Source organism: Panthera pardus, unplaced genomic scaffold (assembly GCF_024362965.1).
Source record: "Panthera pardus isolate Hobbes unplaced genomic scaffold, ASM2436296v1 HiC_scaffold_22, whole genome shotgun sequence".
NCBI lineage: Eukaryota > Metazoa > Chordata > Mammalia > Carnivora > Felidae > Panthera > Panthera pardus.
Genome location: NW_026526788.1, coordinates 66,581,443 through 66,608,935, shown reverse-complemented (window position 1 = coordinate 66,608,935; position 27,493 = coordinate 66,581,443). Strand labels below are relative to the sequence as shown.

At 45.4% G+C, this 27,493-nt stretch overlaps 1 protein-coding gene across 1 annotated transcript in view; it reads left to right on the top strand.

Moving 5' to 3' along the window:
• The window catches only part of XPNPEP1 (X-prolyl aminopeptidase 1), a 58,189-nt gene that overhangs the window by 9,799 nt on the left and 20,897 nt on the right, over window positions 1-27,493 (top strand). The window contains 7 exon segments of the mRNA XM_019459383.2: window positions 1,084-1,172; window positions 8,142-8,266; window positions 19,578-19,641; window positions 21,041-21,145; window positions 23,534-23,626; window positions 23,965-24,108; window positions 25,834-25,929. Of these exon segments, the coding sequence (XP_019314928.2) occupies window positions 1,084-1,172; window positions 8,142-8,266; window positions 19,578-19,641; window positions 21,041-21,145; window positions 23,534-23,626; window positions 23,965-24,108; window positions 25,834-25,929 (716 nt within the window).

The following is a 27,493-nucleotide window of genomic DNA, read 5'->3' as shown; positions in this document are numbered from 1 at the left end:
AAGTTCTTTACAGATTTTGGATACTAACCCTTTGTCTGACATGTCATTTGCAAATAATCTTCTTCCATTCTGTTGGTTGCTTTTTAGTTTTGCTGATTGTTTCCGTGGCTGTGCAGAAGCTTTTTATCTTGATGAGGTCCCAGTAGTTCATTTTTGCTTTTGTTTCCCTTGCCTCCAGAGACGTGTTGAGTAAGAAGTTGCTGCAGCTGAGGTCAAAGAGGTTTTTTGCCTGCTTTCTCCTCTAGGATTTTGATGGTTTCCTGTCTTACGTTTAGGTCTCTCATCCGTTTTGAGTTTATTTTTGTGTGTGGTGTAAGAAAGGGGTCCAGGTTCATTCTTCTGCATGTCGCTGTCCAGTTTTCCCAACACTATTTGCTGAAGAGACTGTATTTTTTCCATTGGATATTATTTCCTGCTTTGTCAAAGATTAGTTGGTTCTAAGACCTTCTATGTCTGAAATGAATTCTAAAGTAAGGGCCCCAAATAATTGAAGTTAAGAGAAGGAATAGAAACCATAGTGAAAGAATGGGACACCATGAAGAAAGAGCAGGCAAATTAAAAAACAAAAGAAAACAAAAACCAGGAGTGCCTGGGTGGCTCAGTCATTGAGTGTCTGATTCTTGATTTCGGCTCAGGTCATGATCCTAGGGTCATGGGATTGGGCTCCATGGTGAGCGTGGAGCCTGCTTAAGATTCTCTTTCTCTCCTTCTGTTCTCTCCTGCCCTCTCTCTCTCTAAAAACAAACAAACAAACAAAACCCCAAACAAACCAAATAGAATTTGTACATGTGAAAAATATAGTTGTTGCCAATAAAATCTTTTTAGACTAGTTAGGAGATTAGACATAACTGAAGAGAATTCATGAATTAAGAGGTTAGATCTGACAAGGTTTGCCTGCTATGGTGCTGTTTTAGCTGCAGGTTTTATCTGAAACTTTTACTTAATTTCGTTTTGATATCGGGGTGAGAGTCCTTCTGACTCATGAAGGAAAATTGCTAAGTCAAGTAGATATCCTCTCTAAATAAGCCTTGCCACATATCCTATGGTCAAAGTCTGCAATATCCTGTTCTTTCTCTTCTTAAGGGCGAATCACCAGGATTTTCAGCTGAAAAATTTAAGAATAATTGAGCCTAACGAGGTGGCATACTCTGGTGACCCAGGCACCGAAACAGGTAATAATTTTGCCTATTAATTAGATGGAACATCTCAAAAGAATTAAAAAAAATTTTTTTTTACATTTATTTATTTTTTGAGAGACATAGAGCACAAGTTGGGGAGGGGCAGAGAGAGAAGGAGACACAGAATCCGAAGCAGGCTCCAGGCTCTGAGCTGTCAGCACAGAGCCTGACGCGGGGTTCGAACTCACAAACTGTGAGATCATGACCTGAGCTGAAGTCGGACGCCCAACTGACTGAGCCACCCAGGCACCCCTCAAAAGAATTTTAGGTCCCCATACTCTAACTCCAAGTGGGAGAGAAGAGGGGGTAAAGGATTAATAATTGCTCATGGTTGGGACTAATTGGGTAGATATATATGTGGAAATTAAAAACCATTTTGTCTTTTGGCTTCTGGATAGTTGGTTACTATTTCTGTCTATATTTACCACTTTTTTAGGTAACACATTAGAGAATTTTAGTTTTTGTATTTCCTGTTTCTGGGGATTGGGTGGTGGTGGAAGAGGAGATAGGTTATTTTTTGGAAATGGCCTCTTCTGGTTTTTCTACTCTCTATTGTAAACTTTTATTGACTACCTTAGAGAGTGGCCTCCAATTTTTGTCTTAAGATTATGAAATGAGAAAAGTTTATAGTATAGTACTCTACTGTATACATTGAATGTACATTCAGGAAAATCTTTTTGGGAGAAATTTCTGGAACCATACTGTCTTCCCAGAACTGGCTGATTATATTGTTGGGTTGCCAGAATCCTGAATTCTGAAAACTGGTATTTAAGTGCATTTCTATCCCTTGAAAGCTAATGCTTTTCTGAGGACCACCCAGGAGAACCACAGCATTTCCTTTTAGTTGACTGAAAAAAATTGATCACCTGAAGCACATAAGCCGTGACTGGTCTCTTTTTGGAAGAGCAGTGCTATAATTGCATGCAGTTAGGTCCCTTTTCTTTAAAAATATAGATAAATGTATCCAACACATTTTGGGTCACATTCAGAAGGAGGGGAGGAAGAAGGAAGAAGGAATGAGAAATAAGTAAGTAAAGGGAAAAAGTGATCGAATGATCCAATTTAGAGTTTAAAGAGAACTTCTCTTTATTATGTATGAAGAAAGAGAGGTCCAGGGAACATCAGTTGTCTGAGGTTGCTGATCCCAGCTGGAAACTAGAACCCACTTGTTTGACTCCATTGGTGTTAGAATACTTTGAAGAGAGCCTCTATTACGTCCCCTAGATAATATGTTATAGTAGAGCATAGACTTGGGAATTAGATAGATATTGGGTGTTGGTGCCTGATGATCCAGTTGTCTGGGGCAAGTATTTAACTCCTGTTCCTTTATAAAATGGGAATAGCGAAACCTCCCTTGGAGGGTTATTGTGAGAACTAACCACTAATGTGTGTAAAGCCCTAACCACTAATGTGTGTAAAGCCCTAACCACTAATGTGTGTAAAGCCCTCAGTCCTCACTCCGCAGTGAGACAGAGAAGGAAGCCACTGCCTCTAAAACTGTTGATGCTGGAAGAGCAGCCTGGCATCTTTGCATGTGTTAAGATGCTGAAATCGGAGTAAACCAGCTCCTTCTATTCTTACAACAAGGCATGTAGGAAACCCAGCTGGTGCTTCAGATCCAGACTCAAATAATATTTCTTGAGCTTTTATAATGTACTAGATGCTGTGCATGGTGCTCTAACACATGATGTCAAGTTAAATTCTTCTAGCCACCCAGTGAGGTAAATATGGTGTGCTTTTCATGTACTTCTAAGCAGTGAAGTTTTGTTTATGATAAAGGCTGAAGGTTTAGAAACTTATTTCTAAAAGCAGGCCCGCATGTACAAGAGACTTTTAAGTGAGTCATTCTCTTTAAAGCATGATTTAAAAATACCTGGCAGCGTATGGGCTAATGTTACATCATGGTCTAGGCTTGTTGCTCTTGGCTTCTTTCTTCCCTGCACACCCTGATTAACTCTTGGCTGCTTCTAAATTTCTAAAAGTAATGGAATGTGGAGTGAGCAGATGCTGTAATATGACATCTAAGATCCTAGCTTTCTTCTTTCACTGAAGATTCATTGCTGTTGGTTATACTGAGTCTGGTTGATAAAAGATCATGACATAAAGTTGTGACCTTGACTCAGCCATCTTTGAGTGAGCATATGTACGTGTTAGGTGGTGGGCTAGATACATGGATTCGGGAATGAGGATGGCATGGTCCCTCTCTTAGGGAGAAGCAATATATATGCCTGTTGCGCTATTTATCACATTGCCTTCGTAGTTAGTTAATGTGTATCTCTCTCTATTAATTGCACACACATAACATTTACTGTGTGTGCGACACTGTTTCTAAGTGCTTTGTATATAGTAACCTATCTAACCCTCATAAAAGTCACCTGGCGAGGGTAACCAGCCGAGACTCTCATCTCCTCCATCTTGGCCGCGTTTTCAAGTGCTGCCACCTCCATGGCTGGGTCTTGTAATTCTATAAGCTTCGTCCCCTCCTCGGCTAGCTGCACACCCATTCAGTTGCTTTCAGTGCCTGTTGTGCTTGCGGCCACAGCTGCTCCAGCCATCTTGGTGCCTGGAAGCCGCCTCCAATGCCCCAGCCCATCGCTTTAAGTCATTGCCTATCACTATCTTCTTCACCTTTGCTGTGGCTGCCGCTGCCACTTACCATGTCCTGACTGTGGGTTGCGGTCTGGGGAGCGCTTTCTTTGTGTCTGATATGGGTGACAAAGAAGTGGCTGCATCTGACCAAGGACACCAACCAAATGTGAAGGAAGAGGAGAAGGGAGCAGGGAAGGTGGTGACGGCAGGTGGCATTGTGTAGGGAAGTGCGGGGTGTGGAGTAGAGAAAGGCCTGTGGTGCTGATGTTTCCGAGGAGGCCGGTCAAGAGGGGAAAGGTGAGGATGAGGCAGAGATGGTGATGAAGGTCAGAATCTGGTGGTGAGGAGGCAGGTTATGGTGACCATGAGGCAGAGGATGTCCTTGGCCAGTTCCATTTTGCCTGTGATGATTTTCAGTTTGGAATTGAGGATTTTGTGCTTGCCGTTAGTTCTGTTGACTTTATTGATGAAGTCAGTGACTGATAAGGTTGATATGTACTCTGGTCAGTGCTATAAACTCCCAGTCAGTGCCATCAAAATCTTTAAGTCAGAATGTGCCCAAATAGAAGCCAAATCCTATAAGGAAATTGAAGATCTTGACAGAAAATACATTGGCTGCTATCATGTATTTGCTTTTTTTAGAATTCCAGATGCTCAGGCTGTACTCCAGACTAATTAAATTAGAAGTCCCCCAGGTAGTTCTGTTGTGCGGCCAAGGTGGAAATACTGCTCCGAGGAAGTCTGCATTTTGACTTGACTCTTTTTAATGTCAACTTGCTCAGAAATATGGTTTGAAGCCCCTGAAAGATGTCACAGTAAAGTTTCAGATGCTGGGAAGCTTACAAGGTTGCAGTAGGCTTCATTTTGAACTCAATGGAGGTGTTGACATATAAACTTAGGTCGGATCAGATAATTATGATCCTTCTTAGATAGAAGAGAAATTACAGGTTAAACAGATTAGACCAAAGGAAAGGATGACTCTCTGAAAAGTATTCAGAGGCAGCTATAATGCAAGGAACATGGGAATGTTTGAATTGTGAATAGGACTGTTTCCAGTGACTCTGTCATTAAGTACTTGCTGTCCTGTGGAGACTCCTGAGATGGAGCCCTGGTGCCGGTGGTCGATGCTACCCTGGCAAATTAAGAATGGAGCACTTCTTCAGTGAGTCCCAAGATCAACATGGTACCTCACAGGGGAGTCTATTGGAGGTAACTGTAATGACTGAGACTTCTGTAGCCCCAGATGCTGGTGATGATGGAGAAGAAGCAGATAAAAATGTGGAAGACAAACCTAAACAGATCCACATCTAGCAGAGTTCAAGCCACACTGAGTCAGGCTGTCAGTCCTTGACCATACTGGTCGTATAATGGCTCCAATGTCACTCTTCATTACTTCCAACATTGTATGTTAGGACATGTATAGTTAAGTAAAATATTTTTTATGTGTTTAAAAAATGGGTCGGCAAAATACGGAACACTGGAGACACCAAATGTTGGTGAGGGAGTAGAGCAGCAGGAACTTTCATTCATTAATGGTGGGAGTGCAAAATGGTATAGCCACTTTGAAGACAAGTTTGGCAGTTTCTTACAAAACCAAATGTATTCTTACCTTAGGATCCAGTGGTCATTCTCCTTGGTATTTACCCAAAGGAGTTGGAAACTTAAGTCCATGCAAAAACCTGTACATGGATGTTTATGGCAGCTTCGTACACAACAGCCACAACTTGGAAGCAGCCATGATGACCTTCGGTAGCTGGATGTATACATAACCTGCGGTACATCCAGACAATGGGATATTATTCATCACTAAAAAGAAATGAGCTATCAAGAAAAGATGTGGAAGAACCTTAAATATATATTGCTAAGTGAAAGAAGCCAATCTGAAAAGGCTATGTGTTGTGTGATTCCAGCCGTCTGAATTTCTGGAAAAGTTAAAACTGTGCAGACAGTAAAAAGATTGGTCACTGCCGGGGATTGGGGGGCAGTGAGGCAGAGGGATAAAAAGACCGAGCAGAGAGGATTTTTAGGGCAATGAAAAGTATTAAGCGGTTTCGTATTATGCTATAATGCTAGATACGTGACATGCATTTGTCAAAACCTGTAGAATGTACCACACCAAGAGTGAATCCTAAAATGAACTGTGGGCTTAGGGGGATAATAATGTGTCTTTGTAGGTTTATCAGTGGTAACCAATGTACCACTCTGGTGGGTGATCTTTTTTTGTTTTTTAAATTCAATTTATTTTATTTTTTTTCCCAAGTTTTTATTTAAGTTCCAGTGAGGTACCATACAGTGTAATTTTAGTTTCAGATGTATGGTTTAGTGATTCAACACTTACTTACAGTACCCAGTGCTCATCATGAGTGCCCTCCTTAATCCCCATCACTTATTTAACCTATGATCCCACCCTGCCTTCCCCCGGCCTCCCCTCTGGTCACCATCAGTTTTTTCTGTATAGTTAGGAGTCTGTTTCTTGGTATTCCTCTTTTCTCCACTATGTACGTTTGTTTTGTTTCTTAAATTCCACATATGAGTGAAATCATATGGTTGTTGTCTTTCTCTGACTGACTTAATTCACTTAGCATAATGCTTTCTGGCTCCATTGGTGGGGAATCTTGGTTGTGGGGGAGGCTGTGTGTATGTTGGAAAAGAGAGGTATATGGGAACTCTCTGTGTTTTCTGCTCAGTTTTGCTGTGAATCTGTAACTGTTCTAAAAAAGTAAAATCTATTTTAAAAATGAGCTGGAAAAACTCATTATTCTACTTGAATTCTAATAGTGTGGTTTTGTGCCAGTATATGGGGTGTGGAAAAATATGTATGGTCCCTGTTTTATAATTGACTTTTTGTGAAGTTGTTTTGTTATATGCCCATGGGACTATAACTATGATATAGTCATTCTCTAGTCATATATCTATAGTTATCTTATGTATGAGTTATCAGAACCGTTCACTGATGTCAGTAATGTTTGAGAAAAGGTTTTTGAAAAACCAGCTGAAATGATTTGAAAGTTTGCATTATGTCCTTTATCACATAGAGATTGTCTCTTGTACTCATCAGGAGGCAAGAATACATTTTTGATTTGAGTATTTCTTTTGATGATTTCTTTACTAGAAATTAGTGAAAGTATGAAGTGTAAGAATTTCTAGTAAGACTACATTTAACATTTTCTTTTTAAAATGATTTTCATATTTGTTTCAGTTTTGTATTTTCTTGAGCTGGTGACTCCAGCTCTAGTCTTATTGGGATAGACTCTTAGGGACCCCTGGGACTTTTTCAGGGCTCGTTTGGAAAACCCTGGGTCTACTGTGCAACCACCATATTTTAGAGAGGTGAACACAGACACTGAGACCCCACTCCCCTTCTCTCTGAGGTTGCACACCCAGTTGACAGTAGGTATTCACTAGATCACGTGACTTAGACTTTTAACTTGTAGTGGACGGATCTCCTAATCTGTGGTTGGCTAACAAAAATATTGTAATATGATATTTTAAGTTTATTTATTTATTTTGAGAGAGAGAGAGAGAGAGAGCACGAGTTGGGTAGGAGCAGGGAGAGGGAGAGAGAATTCCAAGCAGGCTCCGTGCTGTCAGCGCAGAGCCTGATTTCACAAACCATGAGATCATGACCTGAGCTGAGATCAAGAATCAGACGCTTAACCGACTGAGCCACCCAGGCGCCCCTAAAATGTACTTCTTTTAATGCGGTCAAGCTTAAGCAGTAAAACATCAGAAAAAGAAAAGAAAAATCACTCCAAGTCCCTCTCTCCAAAGGTAGCCACTAATTAACACTTGGGTGACTGGCCTTCTAGAAACTTCTCTCTGAATATACACATACAGATTTCCAGATAAGAACAATCTGTACATCTTTTTTTGTAATTTGTTTTTAATCAACCACCAGTGGTTTTGGTGTCTTTGCCAGTTAAATATAGGTCAGTGTAATTTTTTTTTGGTCTGTAATTTTTAACGATTTTGTAGTGTCCTGTTGTATATATTATAGTTCATTTACCCAATTGTGTATTTTCCTCCACATTTTTTTTTTTTTTTATTATCAACAAAGATAGACAGGTATCTTTGTGCATCTGTTTATCTCTTTAGAATATAGTTCTGGAAGTGGAAGAGGTAACTGGTCAATTTGGAAATGAGTATCAGTAGCTCAACTTTCCATGCTGCAAATGGCTATTGGGAAGTGGTATTTAAGAACTGTACACTGTAGAGTTCCTGGGACCTTTGGTGTTGGTGTGGTGGGGGGTGGTCAGTTTGAAAATGCAGCTAGGGTGGGGCAGCTGGCAGGCCCATCCCTAGAGCTGCCTTTGAACTAGTCACTGAGTTGGCCGGGGCAAGCTGGTTTTGGAACAAACTCTCCTGTTGTTGCAGACGGCAGAATGGCTCCAAAGGTAACCTCAGAGCTGCTTCGGCAGCTGAGACAAGCCATGAGGAACACGGAGTATGTGACAGAACCGATCCAGGCCTACATCATCCCATCAGGAGACGCCCACCAGGTACTAAGTGGAGATGGGCCAGGGTTGGATCTCATCAGCCTGTCCTCTGTTGTCATTCTTTTCCTCCACCCCCAGTGTGTTTGTAGGATTCTAGCTGTCAGTCCACAACCGAGTGTGTCCTCCAGGGCTTGGCACCAGGGACCTGTGTCTAGTAGGGTCTCACTGAATGCTTGTTGCTTTGGCCCTGGCTTCCTTATTTCCAGTGAATATAGCCAGCTTTTAATAACTTGTGGAAGCATTAATGGACAAATGAAGGGGCAGAGATCTGGACCTTTCTTTTGCTGACACACCTAACCTCCTCTCCTCTGCCACACCCTATCCCTAGCAGAATTGTCTGTTCTGCCTCCCTTCTCCTCTCCCCATGCAGACTGTCCTGTCCCTCTGACATGGCCAGAAGAGCAGCCAGAAAGTTGTCACGGATCTCTACCCTAGCAGGTTTTAAGGGTAGTTCTGAATAACACCCTCCTTCCCCCCGCAACCACTACCTTTGATGGAAGTAACTCAGTAAGTGACCTTTACCTCTGAAAACACTGGTGAGCTAAATATGGGAGAATCGGGTTTGGAGAGGTGGAGATTGCATGTGGTGGGGCTGAAGGGCAGGGGGTGAAAGCATTCTAGTATCTACTCTTCTAGGTCATTCAGTCAGCAAGTGTTGGAATGCCTGTACCATGGTCATGGTCCTGCAGGGTTACAGAGATGAATTTAATATTGAATTCCTGCCCTCACTACGCTGATGGTTTAGTAGAGAGATGAGACAGTATACAAAGTACTGTTCTGCCATAGAGTCATCTATACATATATATTTTTTATAACCTTTGCTTACGTGCGAGGCACTGCCTTAGGTGTGGTATGTGACACAAAGATTAGAATGGTCCTGCTCCCAAGAACATACGGTTGAGTAATGGAGTAAAGATACATACACATGTGTCTGTATTACAAGGTGGAATGTGGAAATGCCATCAAGAAAATATGGGCAAGGCGCTTTGCAAGTTTACGGTTGAGAGGGAAAGATGACTGAGGGCTTTATGAGCAGGGAAGGCATTTGAACTGGATGTTGAAGGATGGGTAGAGTTGGATAAATAGAGGAAGGACGGAGAGGGTTCTAGGCAGGAAGATTAGTGGGAGCAAAGGCCGAGGAGCAGGGCAGGGAAGGTTGGAGTGCTTTTGAGAAACAACATGGCAAGTGCCCCTGGCAGAAGCCCAGGCAGGTAATAAGCGATAGTGGGAATACAGCTGGTGCTCTCTGATCCCTCAGGGGCAGGTAACAGAAACCGCCCTGAGGTCCTTTGAGCAATAAAAGGCTTTATAAGGGTTTATGGGCAGGGCCACTGCGCTGGCAGAACTCTAGGTTGTGAATGGTGGTCTCTGGAGTTGTGCGATGTCAGGGCCTCAGATGGGGCGGCTCGTGGAACCTGAGGGCAGGAATGCAGCTGGCCAAGAACAACCGAGATGGGAAGGGTTTCAGTTCTTGCCATAGATCAGTTTCTCCCTTTCTTAGGGAACATGGTAGACAGTAAACAGGGGCCAACCAATAGTTCCCACATTTATATCTTTTGATCTTTTACTTTCAAGATACCAGATTGAGCTAGAACCTTAATCCCAAGTCCAGAGTCCTGGTTGAGAACTTGATTAGCATAGTAGCTTGGTGTTTATCATTGGGGTGTGTGTGTGTGTGTGTGTGTGTGTGTGTGTGTGTGTACACACACATGTGTGGTATGGCATGTGGTACAGACATGACTGATGATGACTGATAAGGGTCTATCATGATGGAGGGGTGGCCCATAAGAGTATTACTGTAAGTTGAGCAAAGTTCTCAAAAGATGTTCACTTTAACTGGCCGCTTTTCTGCCCCTCCTCAAGGGTGCCAGACTACATGGTTGTGACAATATCAGGCCAGTGCTAACCTGGGACAGCATGAAGATTGGACCCCTGCCTGGAAACATAAGATTTCCTGGCCTCAGGAACCAATGAAGGGCTGAAGTAAATAACCAAAGGGATTGGATAATTAGAGGCAACAGCATGCAGTTCGGTGTACTTTGATGTTTAGAGCGGTATTCCCCAAACAGTATTCTGTAGTATTCCTGTTGTGTCTCATAAGGTGTTCTGCAAAAAGTGTATTCAGTGGTTAAGAATATAGTGAAATGAGCTAAACAGTTTCTATCTTTATGATAACAAAGTTCAACATAAAATTTATCATCCTATTTTCAAGTATGCAGTACAGTGGGTTAACTATATGCACATTGTTGTGTAATAGATCTCTAGAACTTTTTCATCTTACAGAACTGAAACTCTATACCCATTGAACAACCCCCCAGTCCCACCTCCCACTACTCACACTTATCACTCTCCACTCTACTTTCTAAGAGATGGCTACTTTATATACCTCCCGTAAGTGGAATCATACAGTATTGTCTTTTTGTGACTGGCTTATTTCACTTTGCATAATGTTTTTTAGGTTCATCCATGGTATAGCTTATGATAGGATTTCCTTTCTAAAGGCTGAATGATAATTCATTGTATGTATATACCACCTTATTTTTAAAGTTTATTTTTATTTTGAGGGAGCAGAGAGAGAGAGAGAGAGAGAGAGAGAGAGAGAGAGAGTGAGAGAGCACACATGAACAAGTGGAGGAGGAGCAGAGAGAAGGAAAGACAGAATCCCAAGCAGGTTCGACACTGTCTGCACAAAGCCCAGTGTGGCGTTCGAACCTAGGGACCGCGAGATCATGACCTCAGCCAAGATCAAGAGTTGGACGCTTAACTGATCTAGCCACCCAGGTGTCCCTATACCACATTTTGTTTTTATATGCCACATTTGAAAAAAATCTTTTCATCTGTTCGTGAACATTTGGGTTGCATCCAGTTCTTGGCTTTTGTGAATGATGCAGGGAACATGGGTGTGTAAATGTCTCTTTGGGATACAGTTTCAGGTCTTTTGGATATATACCCAGAAGTGGGATCTCTGGATCATATAGTAATTCTATTTATTTTTTGTTTTTTATAATTTTTTTAATCTTTATTTTTGAGAGAGAGAGAGAGAGGATGAGTGGGGGAGTGGGAACAGAGAGAGAGAGAGAGAGAGAGAGAGAAAGAGAGAGACACAGAATCCAAAGCAGGCTCCAGGCTCTGACCTGTCAGCACAGAACCCAACACAAGGCTCAAACTCATGATCCGTGAGTTAGTGACCTGAGCTGAAGTCAGGTGCCCCTAGTTTTTTTTTTTTTTTTTTTTTTTTTTTTAAGTAAACTCTTAACTTCTTAACCCCAATGTGGGGTTGAAGTCATGACCCCAAGATCAAGGGTGACATGCTCTACAGACTGAGCAAGCCAGGTGCCCCAGTAATTCTCATTTTTTGAGGAGCCTCCATACTGCTTTCCATGGTGGCTGTGCCATTTTACATTTTCACCAACAGTGCACAAGGGTTGCCAACACTTATTTTCTGTTTTTTTCCCCCCTATAGTGGAATCCTAACAGATACGAGGTAATATTGCATTTTTTTTCATTGTGGTTTTGATTTGCATTTTCCTGATGGTTAGTGATGTTGAGCATCTTTTCATATGTTTCTTGGCCCTCTGTATGTCTCTTTTGGAGAAACGTCTGTTTGAGTCCTTTGCCCATTTGACCAGTTTCTTAACTGCAGGACTTCTCGGGGCCTTTAGATGCTAATGTGCACTGTAAAGTTGCACTTTAATGTGCAACTCTAAGGAGAGGAAGAAGTATTCAGCATTTCCTAGACTTAAATTAAATGTCCATGGATTTCCCACAGTCATCTTAGGGGTAGGGTAAGGGACTCAGTGTTCCATGGAATTCCTTGCTCCATTGATCCACAACAACACTTTTCATGCCATGATGGGTTAGAACTGGATTGAAGAGGTGAGGGGAAAGGGAGATCCTTGTGTCGAGAGAGGAAGCCACTGAAGACTAGGGTTCTGCCTGCAAAAGTGGATGAAGAGGGAGGCGAGAGAGTGCGAGATGTGAGTATAGGAGAAGTAGAAGATTCAGTCGGAACGGGGGTGGCATGTGAGGAAGCCAGGGTGGCGGGTATGTTACTGTTAGATTTAGTAGGCGTTGGGGGGGGGCAGGGGAGGTGGGTGCAGTTTAGGGTGGGGGTTGGTGACAATTCTTCCTTTCACCTGTGTCCTCTAGAATGGACTAACAAGATTCACCACCTTCGTGGGAACCAAAGTTTCCTGTTGGCTAAGGGCTAGATGAGTAAGTAGTTTGGCCCCACACAACCTGAGCCTGAGTCCTGGTAGGAGATACGGGTAGCAGGCACCCCAGCATTTAGGAAGGGCAGACTCTAGCCTTGTCCCTGAGGAGGTCCTTTCTTTCCCCTCCTGTCCAGGCTCCTCTGATGGGTCTTCCCTGTCTCCAGTCAGTCCCAGGCTCTAGCCTCTGGACTTGGGCTTCACGTCACATGGATTCCGTGCCGACGCACCAGTGATATTTTTCATTTTCTGCGTCTCAAGCATCAGGCAGTTGCCCTGGACTGATTTGGTTGCTGCTCTTGTATCTCCATATTGAGCAGGATGCTGGTTCCTGCGGTGGGAGCACATTATATGGCAGTTGGTGTGGGGTCTTCTGTGAGTTCCTGGATCAGTCTGGCTTCTCCAGACAGAACCAATAAAATTATATAGAGATGTCCGTGTGTGTAGAGGGACGTATCATGAGGGAGGGCTCCCACAGTAGTTCCCCTGGTTCTCAGACCTTTGGGTTTGAGCTGGAACCACACCACTGGCGTTCTGCTTCCCCCAGCTTGTGGTTACCCAGTGCTGTATGTCCCTGTCTGAGTTAAAGGCCCGAGAATCAGGAATGCTGATGTCCGAGGGCGGGAGAAGATGAATGCCTCCGCTCAAACGAGGGAGCAAATTTGACTTTCCTCTACTCTTTTGATCTCTTCAGACCCTCAGTGGATTGGATGATGATTGCATTGGTAGGATGATCTTTAGTCCGTCTACCGATGCAAAATTTTTTTTTAAGTTTATTTATTTTAAGAGAGAGAGAGAGAGAGAGAGAGAGAATCCCAAGCAGGCTCCATGCTCTCAGCCTGGAGCCCGATGTGGGGCTCAGTCTCATGAACTGTGAGATCATGACCTGAGCTGAAACCAAGAGTCGGACATTCAACCAGCTGAGCTACCCAGGTGCTGCATACTGATGCAAATGTTATCTCTTCCAGGAACCACCTTACAGACACAGCCAGAAATAATGTCTTGCCAGCTAGCTATCTGGAGATGGTCTGAAGTCAAGTGGCTCATAAAATTAACCATCACAGTCCCCTAGCACTGTTGTCTGAAATTGGGTCTCTCCTCTGAGAGAGTCTCACAGGCCGTCATAGAGCCCCAGCCAAAGATTCCTAACAGTTTGGGGCGCCTGGGTGGCCCAGCTGGTTAAGCGTCTGACTCTTGCTCTCACCTCGGGTCTTGATCTCAGGGTCAAGAGTTCAAGCCCCATATTGGGCTCTGCACTGGGTGTGAAGCCTGCTTAAAAAAGAAAAAAAAAAAAAAATAGGAAAAAAAAGAAAGGACTCCTTACAGTTCACCTCAGGGAGAGGCCTCAGGTGTGTGAAAGACTGGATCCATGAGTGTTATTTGAATTAAAAGTTGAAAGTTTCTGGGTAAGGGGTGTGACAAGCTTTGCACTGTTGGTATTTCAGTTTGTTTTATTCTGCCTGGAGTTAGAATATAATCTATCTGTTTACTAGCAGGGGATTTTCTTGTAGCCAAGACAGGCCAAGTTTATCTTGATAACCTTGGTTCTGGGTGCTGTTCGTCAGCCAGTTTGGGTTTTTGATTTTTGGTTTTGGTCATTATAAAGCTGTTTCTGGTCCAATGGCCTGATAAACTTGTCTTCGTTGCTAAACTTTGGGAATGGCAGTGAGGTTGGCCAAACGGCAGGTGATGTAACAGACTCTCATCAGCCCTTCATCTCCTGCTAATGGTCCCGGAATATCAGAATTGGATGGCTTCTCCCTGGATGAGTAACTGAGAGTCAGGAATTGAGGCTTCTGTCAGACAAGTCGGGACCCATTGAGGGATTTTGAACAAGAGAATGGCGGGATTTTGAACAAGAGAAGGACCAGGGGTTAGTATGGATTGGAGAAGGGAGATACTGGAGACTGAGAAGCCATTGGGAGGCCATTGCAGGATCCCAGAGTCAGGATACAGAGGGCTGGGACGTGATGCCGGCCTTAGGAGCAGAGAAGAGGGGAAGGATTGGAGGAGAAGCCATAGAACACAGACTGAGTGTGGACCTGACAGGCAGATGGCAGAGGGGTTTGGGAAGGTTGGAACCTGAGAGGGTTTGTGATGCTGTCCAGAGAAGCAGATGAGAAGTCCCGAGTGCCTTTCTCGGTTCCTGTGGAGAGGTGGGGCAGAGTTGGGGTGACTGCTAAGTGGGACTCTGGGGCCTTGCCAGGACTGTGAGGACAAGAAGGAAGGCTCGGCTTTGTGTGTGACCTGCTGCAGCAGCCTTCTCGGTAATAGAGAGGCTGCTGTTCTCTGTGGCTCTTGTTCCTAATTGTTTCATTTCAGGCTAGATTCAGAGTTGATGGAATTTCTCCTACGGGTGGGGAAGGGAGGGTGTTGGAGAATGAAGGAAAATCTTGAATTCTGTCCTTTGTGTACTTTCCAAAACACAAATACACACACCCACGCACTGTTCCGTGCTAGAGAGAAAATGCACCCCAAATGCGTAATTACACGGGGACCTGGCACTCCAGGGGTCTGGTCCTCACTGTCCTCTGCAACTCTGAGGGGTTCTTTCTCTGTAAACCCAGAATAAGGGTTGCGGTATCATGAGTTTGGGCCCAGGGAGACTTTTGAGGTGAGGAATTGTCCATTCTTTCTGGTAATCTGGATGCTTTCATGTACCATCTAAGTCAAACATTGGGATTTGTGGGCGCCATTGGCCCCACGTCAGGAGAATCATTGGTTGGGGCCAGAGCTGTGCCAGCTCTGCCTTTAAGAAATCCAAATTCTTTATCCTTCCCATCTGTAAGGCTTTATATTCTGTTCCTGGGGGTAGTTTAATCGAAGGGTCATGTTCTGTCAGAGGTGACTGTGCCAACTTGAGTTTTTGGCTATTTTTATGGTTCTTCCTTCTGGAAGACTTGAATCAGATTTTCCTAAACTCTGTCCTACTCCCCTTCTTCCTGGAGTTGGCTTCCTGTTTTGTATTTCTTAAACAGACTCTCTCCTAGGGTGGAGCAGTGATTTTTATCACAGAGTGATTTTATCCACTGTATTAATTAGAGTAATGCTAGCTATGGTAACAGATCTCAACGTTTCAGTGGCCGGGTACTGTGGAACCTTAACGCTTGTTTATGTAGCAGTCTGGAATGGGTGTTCTTGGTTGGTGGCTGACTTTCTTCCACTAGTAAGAGAGCGATTCGGAGCTCCAGGCTCTTTCCATCCTCTGATGCCACCATTCCGGCTGGTGGAAGGGGGAGGAGTGTGGAGAGGGCACACCCAGTTTTTACTCTCCTGACCCAGACATCACCTCGACCCCACATTCCATTTATGAGAACTACTCATGTGAGCCCACTTAGATGCAAGGGTGCATGGGAAATGAAGTCCTAGATGGAAATACAGTTGTTGGCAATATAGTAGGGGTTTAGTAAATGTAGCTGCTAGTATCTGTTATCACCCAAGGCAGGGCATGGACAAATGTCAGTGTGGATGCTTCTGTAAAATTCTGATGTGGGAGGTCTCTGAGTGGAGTGGGTCAGAAAACTTTGTGGAAGAGGGCATATTTGAGCTGGATTTTGAGAGATGGCTAAGGCTTTTTTTTTTTTTTTTTTTTTCTTCTTCTTTTCTGGTTTACAGATGTGCCTTATTTGGCTGTGTATTATTTACATTGTTTGAATTAGATGTCAACACTTAAAAGTTGGGTGATCTCTCATGAACACATATATTTAGCCTCTCCTGAATTACTGAGGGTTGGCAACATGCGGCCTGCATTCCGGCATAACAGAATTCAGAGCTGAGAAGAGCTGCTCTCTCTGGAAGAGTCACTTCCTTATCCTGCTTTACTTGTTTAGTTTACTTGCCTGTACCCTAACACATTTAATGAGTTTGAAACCCCAGTTAATGATCCCTCCGTCTTGATAATGTATTAGTTTCCTGCTGCCGCTGTAACAAATTACCACAAACTTAGTGTCTTACAATAATACAAATCTATTATCTTTCAGTTCTGGAGGTCTGGAGTCTACAGTGGGTCAGTAGGGCTATGTTTTTTTTCTGGAGGCTCCAGAGGAAGATCTTATTTCCTTGCCTTTTCCAGTTTCTAGAGGCTATCTGCATTTCTTGGGTTGTGTCCCTTCTTACATCTTCAAAGAGATGGCTAAGGTTTTAACTAGGTTGAAGGACAAAGGTTCATGTTTCCTTCTGCTTGTTCATTTGTTCAGCACATGTTGGTTAAGGACCTACTGTGTGTTACCTATACCATGATAGGTTACCTATACCTATACCATGATAGGGACAGGGACAGTGATGAACAAAGACAAATACCCCCGTCTCATGCAACTTGTATTTTGGGGCAAGATAATACCGTAATGGTATGAAAAAAGCTCAAGAAGAGAAGCATCTAGAAAAACGTGGTATACAGAGAGGTAAAGGCCAGGTGGCCACTTTGGATAGTCCAGGCAAGCCCCTCTGCGGAGGTGACATCTGATCTGCAGTGTAATGGTGAGAAGGAGCTGGCCATGCCACGATCAGAAAGGGACTTTGATAGGCACGAGGAAAAGCATGTGCAAAGGCCCTGAAGTAGGAATGAGCTTTGGAAGTACAAAATACAGAAAGCAGGCGAGGTGGCTTGAACATCTCGGGTGGCTGGGAGAGTGGAGGGGAGTTCTGAGAGGACAGCAGGGTCCGATCAAGCAGTGCATTGGGGATGGGCTGCGGTTTGGGTTCTATCCTAAGTATGACGGGAAGCTATGGTGAGTTTTGAGCAGGGTGCTAACATGGTGCATACAGACATTTTGGAAGGCTCACTCTGTGTGTGTGAAGAATGGATTGTAGGGTTCGTAGTCCACGGGGAGATGGTGGAGGCTTGGATTGAATGCTGGTCTCAGGTGGAGAGAAATGGTGGTTTTGGAGAGAAAGCTGATAGCTGTGCTTCCTTGTGCCTTTTCCCCCGTATGCTAAGGCTTTGGCTTGTTTTAGACCTTTTGCTGTTCTCTGGGGAGAGTGTTCTTGGGTTTTGCCAGCTTCATTGCTGGGGGAAGAGTGGGAGGCCCAGTGCTTGTCTGGCCTCTCTGCCTAGCCTGTTGGTGTGGAGGTGACAGCTTTGGTCAGTGACGGCTTTCTGGCATGTTGACTACTTAGGTCATGTCTAGACATTTTTGCCCAGACCTCATCTTGATCCCAAACCAAACATGTCCACCTGCCGTTAATTCCACCTCCTTTTGGAGAAACCTGCCTCCTGCCTTTGCCAATGGGCAGCTGCTTTGAGAGGCCCTGTCCCTCCTCTTGGGCTTGCCCCAGTAGGGGTGGGACATTCCTCGAGAGCTGATCCCTGAGTGGAGACTAGCCGGGCCGAGATGAGCAATACCTTCTCTGCCAGCCCTTTGCTGGCAATCTCACTATGTGTCACAGGTGGATGAGCCTCAAGCAGGGGACCCTCCTCATCCATCAGGAGCATCTCCTGTGTCTTCTCCATTGTGTACTGTGATTTTTAGTATAAGAGTTATTTTTGTTTACTTAGTTTTCCCGGCCTCTTGGATGCTTTTTCAGCATTTAGGAAGAAACTGATACTATCTGTTCCATTGCATATATGCAGCACTCTCAGGTTTCTGGTGAGTTTTCTGTTTTAAACATTAACTTACTGTTCCTCACAGCAATCCTAGGAGAAGGGTGGGAACTCCTCCCTACCCTCCGTTTTTGCTTTACTTCCCTTTAGTTTTGCACCCAGTGATTGCTGGGTTTATAATCAAATGAGAAGTCTCCAGTTCATAAATGCTGCTGGCGGCCGTTTCCTTCTGCATTCTTCGTGCTGCCTGTTAAGTGTTCCTCTATGGCTTGGGGATAAAACATGCGCCTGGTGTTGCTTTCAGCGGTGTGAAGGGACCTGTTTTAGAAATGAACAACTGAGCCTGAGAGACGCAGTGAGACTTGTTGCAGAGAGCTGGGCCTGCTGGAGGCCAGGTGTGACCTAGACCTGTCACGGCTCTCTGCACTGGCCCTCCGGCATCTCCGTGGGTAGTGTGCCTGTGCCTGGTTTGAGGCTGTGACTGCAGCTGCCCTGGTGAAAGGGGCAGGAGCAGAACATTGACGGCTTCTCACCCCTTCATCGTGTTGACCTAAAAACGCCTTGGTCTGGCAGCCCCGTTCTCCATCCTCAGCATTCTGAGCCCTGCCGGGTCCTTTAGCTCGGGAGAAACCTGCTAATGGTACAAGGAGCAGCAGCTGTGGAGGTGCGCGTGCCAGATCTGGGCCGTGCTGTTGACCTGTGAGTGGGCAAGCTGCTTAGAGAGTCTGTCTTCACACTTCGCTATATCCTGGAGAGGGAGAATGTGTCCCGTGGGAGCAGCATGGCCTGGCGCTTCAGAGCCCAAGTTCAAATCCTGCCTCTGCTACTTGCGTGACCTTGGGGAGATTCCTTCGTTCTCTGTGTGTCATGGGCTGTCACCAGAAGTGGCATGCCACAGCCCAGTGCCCTCTGCACAGGAATGAGAACCTTCTGTGTCCCACAGTCTCTAACCCCTTCTGCTTAGAGGCAGGGGAATGGGTAAGACCTGGTTTGGGACATGACGTTTTCTTTTGCTGAAGCCTCCTGGATATGAGGAAGCGTTTCCATTTATTCCCCAACAGGAAGGGACAGGGTCTGCGTGGGAGCGATTGGGGCTGCTACCTTGGAGAAGAACACACACTTCAGGAAGTTCAGAAACAAGCCAATGCCAAAGAGATCTAAGTGAGAGAACTATTGGCGCCTAAAACAGAAATTCAGCCTTTCTTTTCAGAAAAATAACAGATGCCTAAATGCCAGTGGCAGGGAAGGGAGAAGGCTACTGGTTTGTTTTTCAAGATCTCAGTGAGGAAAGAGCAGTTTTGATCTGTTTCATCCTGACTCTGTTTGTTCTGCAGAAGAAGAAATGGAGGCTGGCAGGAGCAGCTCTTTTAGCCCTTAATTAATTGGGGTCTTCTGGATGGTGCGCTAATTTTTTTCATGTTCAGCTTGACTTTTCAGCTAGACTGTTCCTCGAAGGTCCGCCAGCCTTCGTGTCCCTGCGGGGCCTCGCACATAGCTGAGCACGTGGAGCGCAGTTGGCCCGTGACTGGTTGAGGTCCAGTCCGCCCTCCCTTTTGTTTTCCAGAGCGAGTACATTGCTCCGTGTGACTGTCGGCGGGCCTTCGTCTCTGGATTTGATGGCTCTGCGGGTGAGTTGCTAACTTCTCTGTCTGTTCTTTCTGTACTTTTGTTCACTTCCCAAAAATGACGGGGCCAGGCTTCAGCCTGTGATAGGACCCAAAAGAGAATGCAAGCCGGACACTCGCCCTTGAACCTCTGCAGAAAGGTGTGAATTCCCAGCATCCCCCAGTTCCCTAAGGTCAGCCTTTAGTGGCCCTTTTCTCTACGCTTTTGCTATTAAAGTTTTATTGTATTTATTTATTTATTTGCTATTACAGTTTTAAATAATTTTCGTTTAAAAAATGTTTTTGAACTTTTCATTGAAAATAATATACGTACAGAAAACTGTATTAATTAAACTGAAGATACCTGTGTCAACGGCACTCTATAAGTAATGGTCACTAACTGTACCCCAGAACCCTCACCTTAGCTTGCTGGTCCTGTGTAATTCTCCAAGTGCTTGCTTGGCTTCTGGGTAATTTCACTTTCAGTGTAAATAATAAAGGTGGGGACACCTGGGTGGCTCAGTCGGTTAAGTGTCCGACTTCGGCTCAGGTCGTTATCTCACGGTTCATGGGTTTGTGCCCCGTGTCAGGCTCTGTGCTGACAGCTCAGAGCCTGGAGCCTGCTTGGGATTCTGTGTCTGCCTCTCTCTCTGGCCCTCCCCCACTTAGGCTCTCTCTCCCTCTCAAAAATAAATAAACATTAAAAAACTTAAATAATAAAGGTGAACATTGAGCTGCATTGGTGCCCTGCCCTAACTTTTCCAAAACTGCCCTGTCCTTGAGTTTTAGGGTGATTTTTCCCCCTTCAGACTCCCATCATTAGGCTAGTTAGACTTGGCAAGAACCACTTCCTTTTGTGTATGTGCTTGTGTTGGCTGGCCCCTTAGGATTGCTTTTGGCTGGCACCTCTGCTGAAAGCCTTGAGTTCTGCCAGGCCTGTAGGAACTGAGGGCAGGTAGGGGTGGGAGATATCAACCCCTGCTGGTGACCAGTGAGTCACCGTGAATATGTAGAGTCCAGTGGGTTTCTCAGAAAAGGTGAGACCATTCCTCTGGAGTAGAGCAGATCACTGTGCTGGAATCGTTTTCACCTCCATGTTGTTGATTATGAGGCCATTTTGACCATAGGTGCACAGTCCTCTGTTCTGTTGGCCTTGACTCGAGCTGTGCAAATGGGGTACTGTGCAGGGACCAGGCCTCAGGCAGCCTTCAGAGCTTGGCCCACAGCTTGTTCTCAGTGGCTTTGTGTTCTTTTGCCTGGAGCTTTCTCTGGAGTCAAAGGCCCATCTGCGCCGCTGGAGTGAGGGGTGGTGGGAGGCTGGGCCCCAGGGCTCACTGTGCTTGCCTGCCTGCCACCACCGTGTGCAGCTTCTGCGTGGTTGTCAGAAATGTTTCTCTTTTGTTTGTTTACTCCCCTGCTGCAGGCACAGCCATCATTACGGAAGAGCATGCGGCCATGTGGACCGACGGACGTTACTTTCTCCAGGCTGCCAAGCAGATGGACAGCAACTGGACGCTCATGAAGATGGGTGTGTAGAGACATGGCCAGCCCAACTTCAGTTGGCCAGCTTTGGGAAGGGACCCTAGGGTTTTATGAGGTCATGGACCCTTTTGAGGGTATCTTAGTCAGCTTTGGCTGCCATAACAAAATACCAGAGACGAGGTGGCCTAAACAGCACAAGTTTGTTTTCTCAGTTCCGAAGGCTGGAAGTCTAAGATCAGGGTGTCAGTATAGTCAGGTTCTGGTGTCAGCCCTCCTCCTGATTTGCAGACGGCTGCCTTCTCACTGTGTCCTCACACGGCAGAGAGATAGATCTCTTTTCTTCTTTTTAAAGGGCCACCAATCCTATCAGATTAGAATTCCACCTTTTTGACTTCATTTAATCTTAATTACCTCCTAAAATCCTTCTGTCCAGATACAGTCACATTGAGGTTGGGGCTTCAACATGTGAATTTGGGGGACACCATCCAGGTCATGGCACCAGAAAACCCTCTTTCTCTCACATTTACATGCACATACACACACACAAGCATGCATTCGGGGCTGTGGGGCTGTTATAAATGAACAGGCTAGTGACCTTTAAACTTTCTGATCGCATGCCTCCGTTAATGGCTCATGCACCCTCAACATATATGTATATTTGTTTATGTGTTTAGATATACATGCTGCTGTCCATCTGCATTTCAAATGTGAACAAAAATTAATTTCTTTGTTTTTTAGAAAAAATGAATACAAATAGACCTCCTAAAATTTTCTGTTTGCACCCTGGTGGATCAGTCAGTGTACCCCTGGGGTATGGGCATCTCTCCTTGGAGCCCACATCTCCAGCTGTCAGGTCTGTTAGCACTTTGCGGGGGGCACAGTGTCAGAGGAGCAAATTCTGCTCATTCCTTCAAGTAGGTATTTGGTTTCCCTGGGGAATGAATCTTCCTTCTTTCCAAGTCTGTCTCTAGTTTGCCTGAGCCCCTCTTTCCTCAGGCATTTCTCCTGCATAGGGAAATTCTGGTGGGTTTGGTTGGGGAGTGATTCATCCCTGGGGTTTTGCCAGATATCTGTCTGCTAGGAAATAGCATGACTTCATCCTATAAAAGTCATACGAGGGGCATTAAAAGAAACTTCGTTAGTAAGTGGCTTTTTAGTGGTTTGGGAAAAAAATAGCCAAGAATCAAATAGCAAAATAACAGCTTAGTGCCAGCTTTTAGGCAGTTTTTGGAATTGAAGTTCGTGAGCTCATTTCTTTATAAATCTTTGAACTTCCCCTCTGTGGTTATGTGGTTATCAGCAGTCCGTAGGGAAAATAGTGAAGATAAGTACTGGTTTAGAATATATGAACTTTCACTCTAAATATACATGTATTTCACCAAGCTGTTAAGTTTTTAGTAAAAATCTCATCAGTTAAGAAGCACGCATCCAAACATAGAAGGTATTGGCTTGGATTAAAGAAAAACTGGAATATCAAAAATAACTTCAGTTCCTTTCTTGGAGCTTGTTTGGTGTCCTATGACGAATCGTTCGGAAGAAACGGGAAGGGCTGTTTGCTCTCGGGAGTTGGAAAGCCAGGGAGCCATTGTAAAGATGATGGTGACGGGTACCTGTGTGTTCCTGTCTTAATCTTTGGAAAGATTTCTTTGCTGCAAAGGCTTGTGTTCAGCCCTCCAGTCAGGCCTGGTTGAGGGGCGGGAGCCTTCTCTCTGCCACCCTGCCTTCCAGTGAGGGGAGAGTACCATGGCGTGTGTTTCTCTTACCTGGTGTGGGATGTGAGGGAGGCCCCCAGCTCCCAGCCTTCACCAGTCACCACCCAAGTGCTCTTCAAGTGACCACTGGTGGTAAAGTGACTGATGGCGGAGAAGATGTTGTTTGCAGTGACACGTGTACCTATGTTGCAGTGATTCCCCGGGTGCTGTTTTGACCAGGAGTCGAATGAAAATCTTGCCTTTTCTTTTTGTTGTCTTCTTATTTTATTGTATGCTTCCGTCTTAATACACCTGGGTGTTAAGGGGCACCTGGGTGACTCAGTTAAGCGTCTGAGTCTTGATTTCGGCTCAGGTCCCGATTTTGCGGTTCATGAGATCGAGTCCCGCATTGGGCTCTGCGCCAACAGCACAGACCCTGCTTGGGACTCTCGCTCTCCCTGTCTGCCCCTCCCCCCGCTTGTGCATTCCCTCCTCTCTCTCTCTCTCTCTCTCTCTTTCTCAAAAAAAAAAAAAAAAAAAGAAAAAAACACACCATCTTATACTTCTTGCAGCCTTCCAGGATTAAGGGAAGTTCAGATTTTTTCACGTGCCACCCATCTACCTTAGAGAAGGTGCTTAATAAAGGCCCTGTTATCATGATGTTGGTGAATTGCTTCCTTCTGGGTAGGACCGTGAGCTTGGTTCCACTGGGAATTGTTTCTTCTCTGTTCTTCCCTCTGTAGGTCTGAAGGACACACCCACTCAGGAAGACTGGCTGGTGAGTGTACTTCCTGAAGGATCCAGGGTTGGTGTGGACCCACTGATCATTCCTACTGGTGAGTGAGCTGGGGTCCTTCCAGCTTGGGTGAGGAAGTGGGTTCTAGATGCCTCTCCATTGTCCTTCTTTGTTTGTGGGACGTGGATCCTCTGGGGGCTCGGCGTGACTTGACGTCATGGTAAAGATCAAGGTGAGGAGAGGAGTTCTGGCAGAGAGGCAGGGGAAGGCGGTTGGTGGTGAAGATCACCTCTTTGCTGTTCTGCGTCCTACGCACCCAGCGCTAGGCCACGGGAGGATCGCCTTTCAGAAGGCGCTGGCTCTCAAGGCTCTGCTGCCTGCCTTGGCCGAGATGGCGTTCAGTTCATGCATGGCTGGGCCACGTGTATTTCTCCCCAGATTACTGGAAGAAGATGGCCAAGGTTCTGAGAAGTGCAGGCCACCACCTCATTCCTGTCAAAGAGAACCTTGTGGACAAAATCTGGACAGACCGTCCTGAGCGCCCGTGCAAGCCCCTCCTCACCCTGGGCCTCGATTACACAGGTCAGAACTGTGCTGCATGCAGCAGGGCCCCCAGCCATCGTCCCTTCCACCTGTCACCTTTGTCTTCATCGCTGTCCCGAATCAGAGTTGAGCTTGAGCTCACGGGAGGATTCTGCCCCATGCTGGCACTGGCACTGGTGGGGTATTTCATGAAGGCAGGAGCTTTATTTGTTTCCAGGGTTGGCACCTACTTACCACCTACTTTGCATAATTTATTCTTGCCCTGCTCTTCTGGGCAGACCTTTGGCTGCTGCTAAGATGGCTTTTTTACTACGCTGTTGCTCGCTGCCTCTCACGTGTCTGATATTGGAAACGGGGCTGAGGGGTTTCTAGCTTCCATTTCCTTTTCTTTTGCCCGCGTTTGTAGATTTACCTCCTCAGGCCCCCCACCCCCCACCCCATCTCGTACCTTCTGCTTTAGCGGCTTTGGGGCATTGGTTTCTTAGGCCTGTATGATAGTGGTCGGTGTGGAGCAAGTTCTGCGAACCATTTGTGGGAGCTGAATGTGTGGATTTATGAGTGAGGGATACACAGAGAGGCCAGGGAGGTGGGGCTGAAGGGGAGGGAGTCGTGTGGTAGAAACAGCAGAGTAGAGGTGGATGGGGGATGTCTGGAATGTAGGCAGATTGCCCAGAGGGGTCCTGGGAAGAAAGCATTACAGCCCAGACTCTTGCCAAGTTTTAAACAGCATTCCCGAGCTGATCTTCAAAGCGGTGTTGGTTGTGGGGGCAGCCCCCAGCTTGCTCTCCTTGTGATGCCCTCACTGGAGGGTAGCTCAGATTCAGGGGGATAGGTCCAGGGAGTGGCCCAGGGTCAGCTAGACATTTTCCATTCGCATGTTTTGAGTTTTTTAGAAGCTGAATCAGAGGCGCTGACCTATTACTTGTAGGAGAGGGGAGAGCAGACGTTGGGGGTAAGATTTGTGTTCAACAAACACGAGTACCTACTATGTGCAGGACACTGTGCCAGGTGCTGGGTGAATAAGACAGAGGGTCGTCCTGTTCCCAGGTGGCTGTAACCGGAGTTGAAAGTACCGTTTCGTGGTGGGGATGGTGGTGGTCGTGGTGGTGATGGGGTGAGCTTCCCCAGGGCTACCATTCCATCTGGAGAGCCACAGGGAGGCCCTGGCTATGACAGGGCAAGTGTGATTTAGAAGTAGTGGTCCCAGTGAGTCAGATTGCAGGGAGTACCTAGGTCTTAGCACCAAAGGGCGAGTCTCTCGGCTCCAAGAACGTAAAGTGGGTGGTATTCCCCCGGCCTGTAAGACTGGGTGAGTTTTCCCTCCTGGGCAGTATGTTCTCGTAGCTCCCTGTGCCTCTGCTGTTGTGCCAGTTCTTACACGGAAGTGTAACTGTTGCTGGTTTAATTATTTGCCTTCCCATCTAGGTTGTAAGCCCCCTGAGGGCAGGGACTGGGTATAACTCAGAGCTGTAGCCACGGTGACCAGCACAGTGCCTGGCAGATACCTATGCCTGGGAAGTCTAGGTGCTTCATAGACATTTGTTGGATGAACAAATGTATTAATTTTGTCGGTGAGGCAGTCAGGGCTCTTGAAAGTCAACAGGTTTGGACAGAGGCTTAAATCCAGGCCTCCTGTTTGCTCAACCAACATGCTCCCTATAACAGGTGGTGCTGGCTCAGAATGTTTGGGATGGGTTCTTTCAGTTGGCTCCCGTGGGTCCCTGGAACCAGGGCCAGAGCCGCAAGCACGTTTGTTTCTTGCAGGCATCTCCTGGAAGGACAAGGTTGCAGACCTTCGGTTGAAAATGGCCGAGAGGAACGTCGTGTGGTTTGTGGTCACTGCCCTGGATGAGATTGCGTGTGAGTGCTCTGGCTTTACTGTTTGAGCATGTTACCCGGTCTCTCCCTTGGTTCTCTGGGAATCTGTGTGTTCGTGCAGATCAGCTTTCTGAGTGGCCAGGGAATAAACAAAAGACTTATGTCATCAATGGGTATATGATGCACCAAGTAGGATGGAGAAAGAATTATAGAGATGGGAGAGGGGAATGTAGCTTTGCCCAAAGTGTTTTTACAGCCAGGGGCTGATGTTAAATCTATGGTGGATGTCCACCTCTGACCAGTCTCTTCAGGACTGGGACACCTCTGAGGAAGGACATTCCTTCCTAACACTTAATGTCTGTGAGTATTTGTGTGTCTGTCAATATTCATGTCTCTTTATAGCTGTAGAAGTGGCACCATAGGAGATTATTTTTTTCTCTATACTTTTTCTTTAGGCCCCTGTGTTCTTCACAGTGAGAATGTTCTAGAAATATTTCTCTTTTAAAAAAATTTTTGTTTTTATTTACTTATTTAGAAAGAGAGAGAGAGAGAGAGAGAGAGAGAGAGCAAGCAAGGGAAGGGCAGAGAGAGAGGGATAGAATCCCAAGCAGGCTCCACACTGTCAGCGCACAGCCTGATATGGGGCTTGAACTCATGAACCATGAGAACATGACCTGAGCCAAGATCAAGAGTTGGAAGCTTATGGGGTACCTGGGTGGCTCAGTTGGTTAAGTGTTGACTTTAGCTCAGGTCATGACCCTGTGGTTTGTGAGTTCGAGCCCCGTGTCGGGCTCTGTGCTGACAGCTCGGAGCCTGGAGACTGCTTCAGATTGTGTGTCTCTCTCTGCCCCTCCCCTACTCGTGTTCTGTTTCTCTCTGTCTCTGTCTCTGTCTCTCTCAAAAATAAATAAACATAAAAAAAATACAAATAAATTAAAAGAGTTGGATACTTAATTGACTGAGCCACCCAGGCGCCCCATGTTCTAGAAATATTTGTACCTCAGAAAACTCAGGAACTATAAATATTTTTCACCAGCTTTTTTGATACAATAGCAGTTTCTGAATCTTTAGACCTTAAACAACCTGCATGCAATTGTTTAGTACCTGTCATCCTCTAGAACCTGAAGGAATCTTGGTGAATCTTCCTGTTCTGTCTTCCTTTTCTGACTGGGTTTGACCCAGGGTGACTGAGAAGAGGCACTACCTCATTTTTTAATTTTCTCATTAGAGAAAGAGACCCTACTACACAGTGTCCTATGTCTCCAGTCCCCAGCCCCAAAACTTTGTCAGATTATCAGTGATACTTGACATGTATCAGTGACTTATATCCTTAATTAATTAATAACCTTGACATCAGGGAAAATAACATATATAAAGTTAATTTCTCCCTTTGATTTTAAGAAAACACATTCCCATTGTGGAAAACCTGGAAAATGTAGAGGAAGTAAAAAGAAAAAGAAAAAAAAGCACCTATAATTTTGTTACCCAGAGATCATCACTGTTAATATTTGGTGTATATATAATTTTGAAGCTTGATTTTTTCCAAAGTATCAGCATACTTTAAGCATATATAATTGTAACTTAAGTAAATATAAATATCCCATCA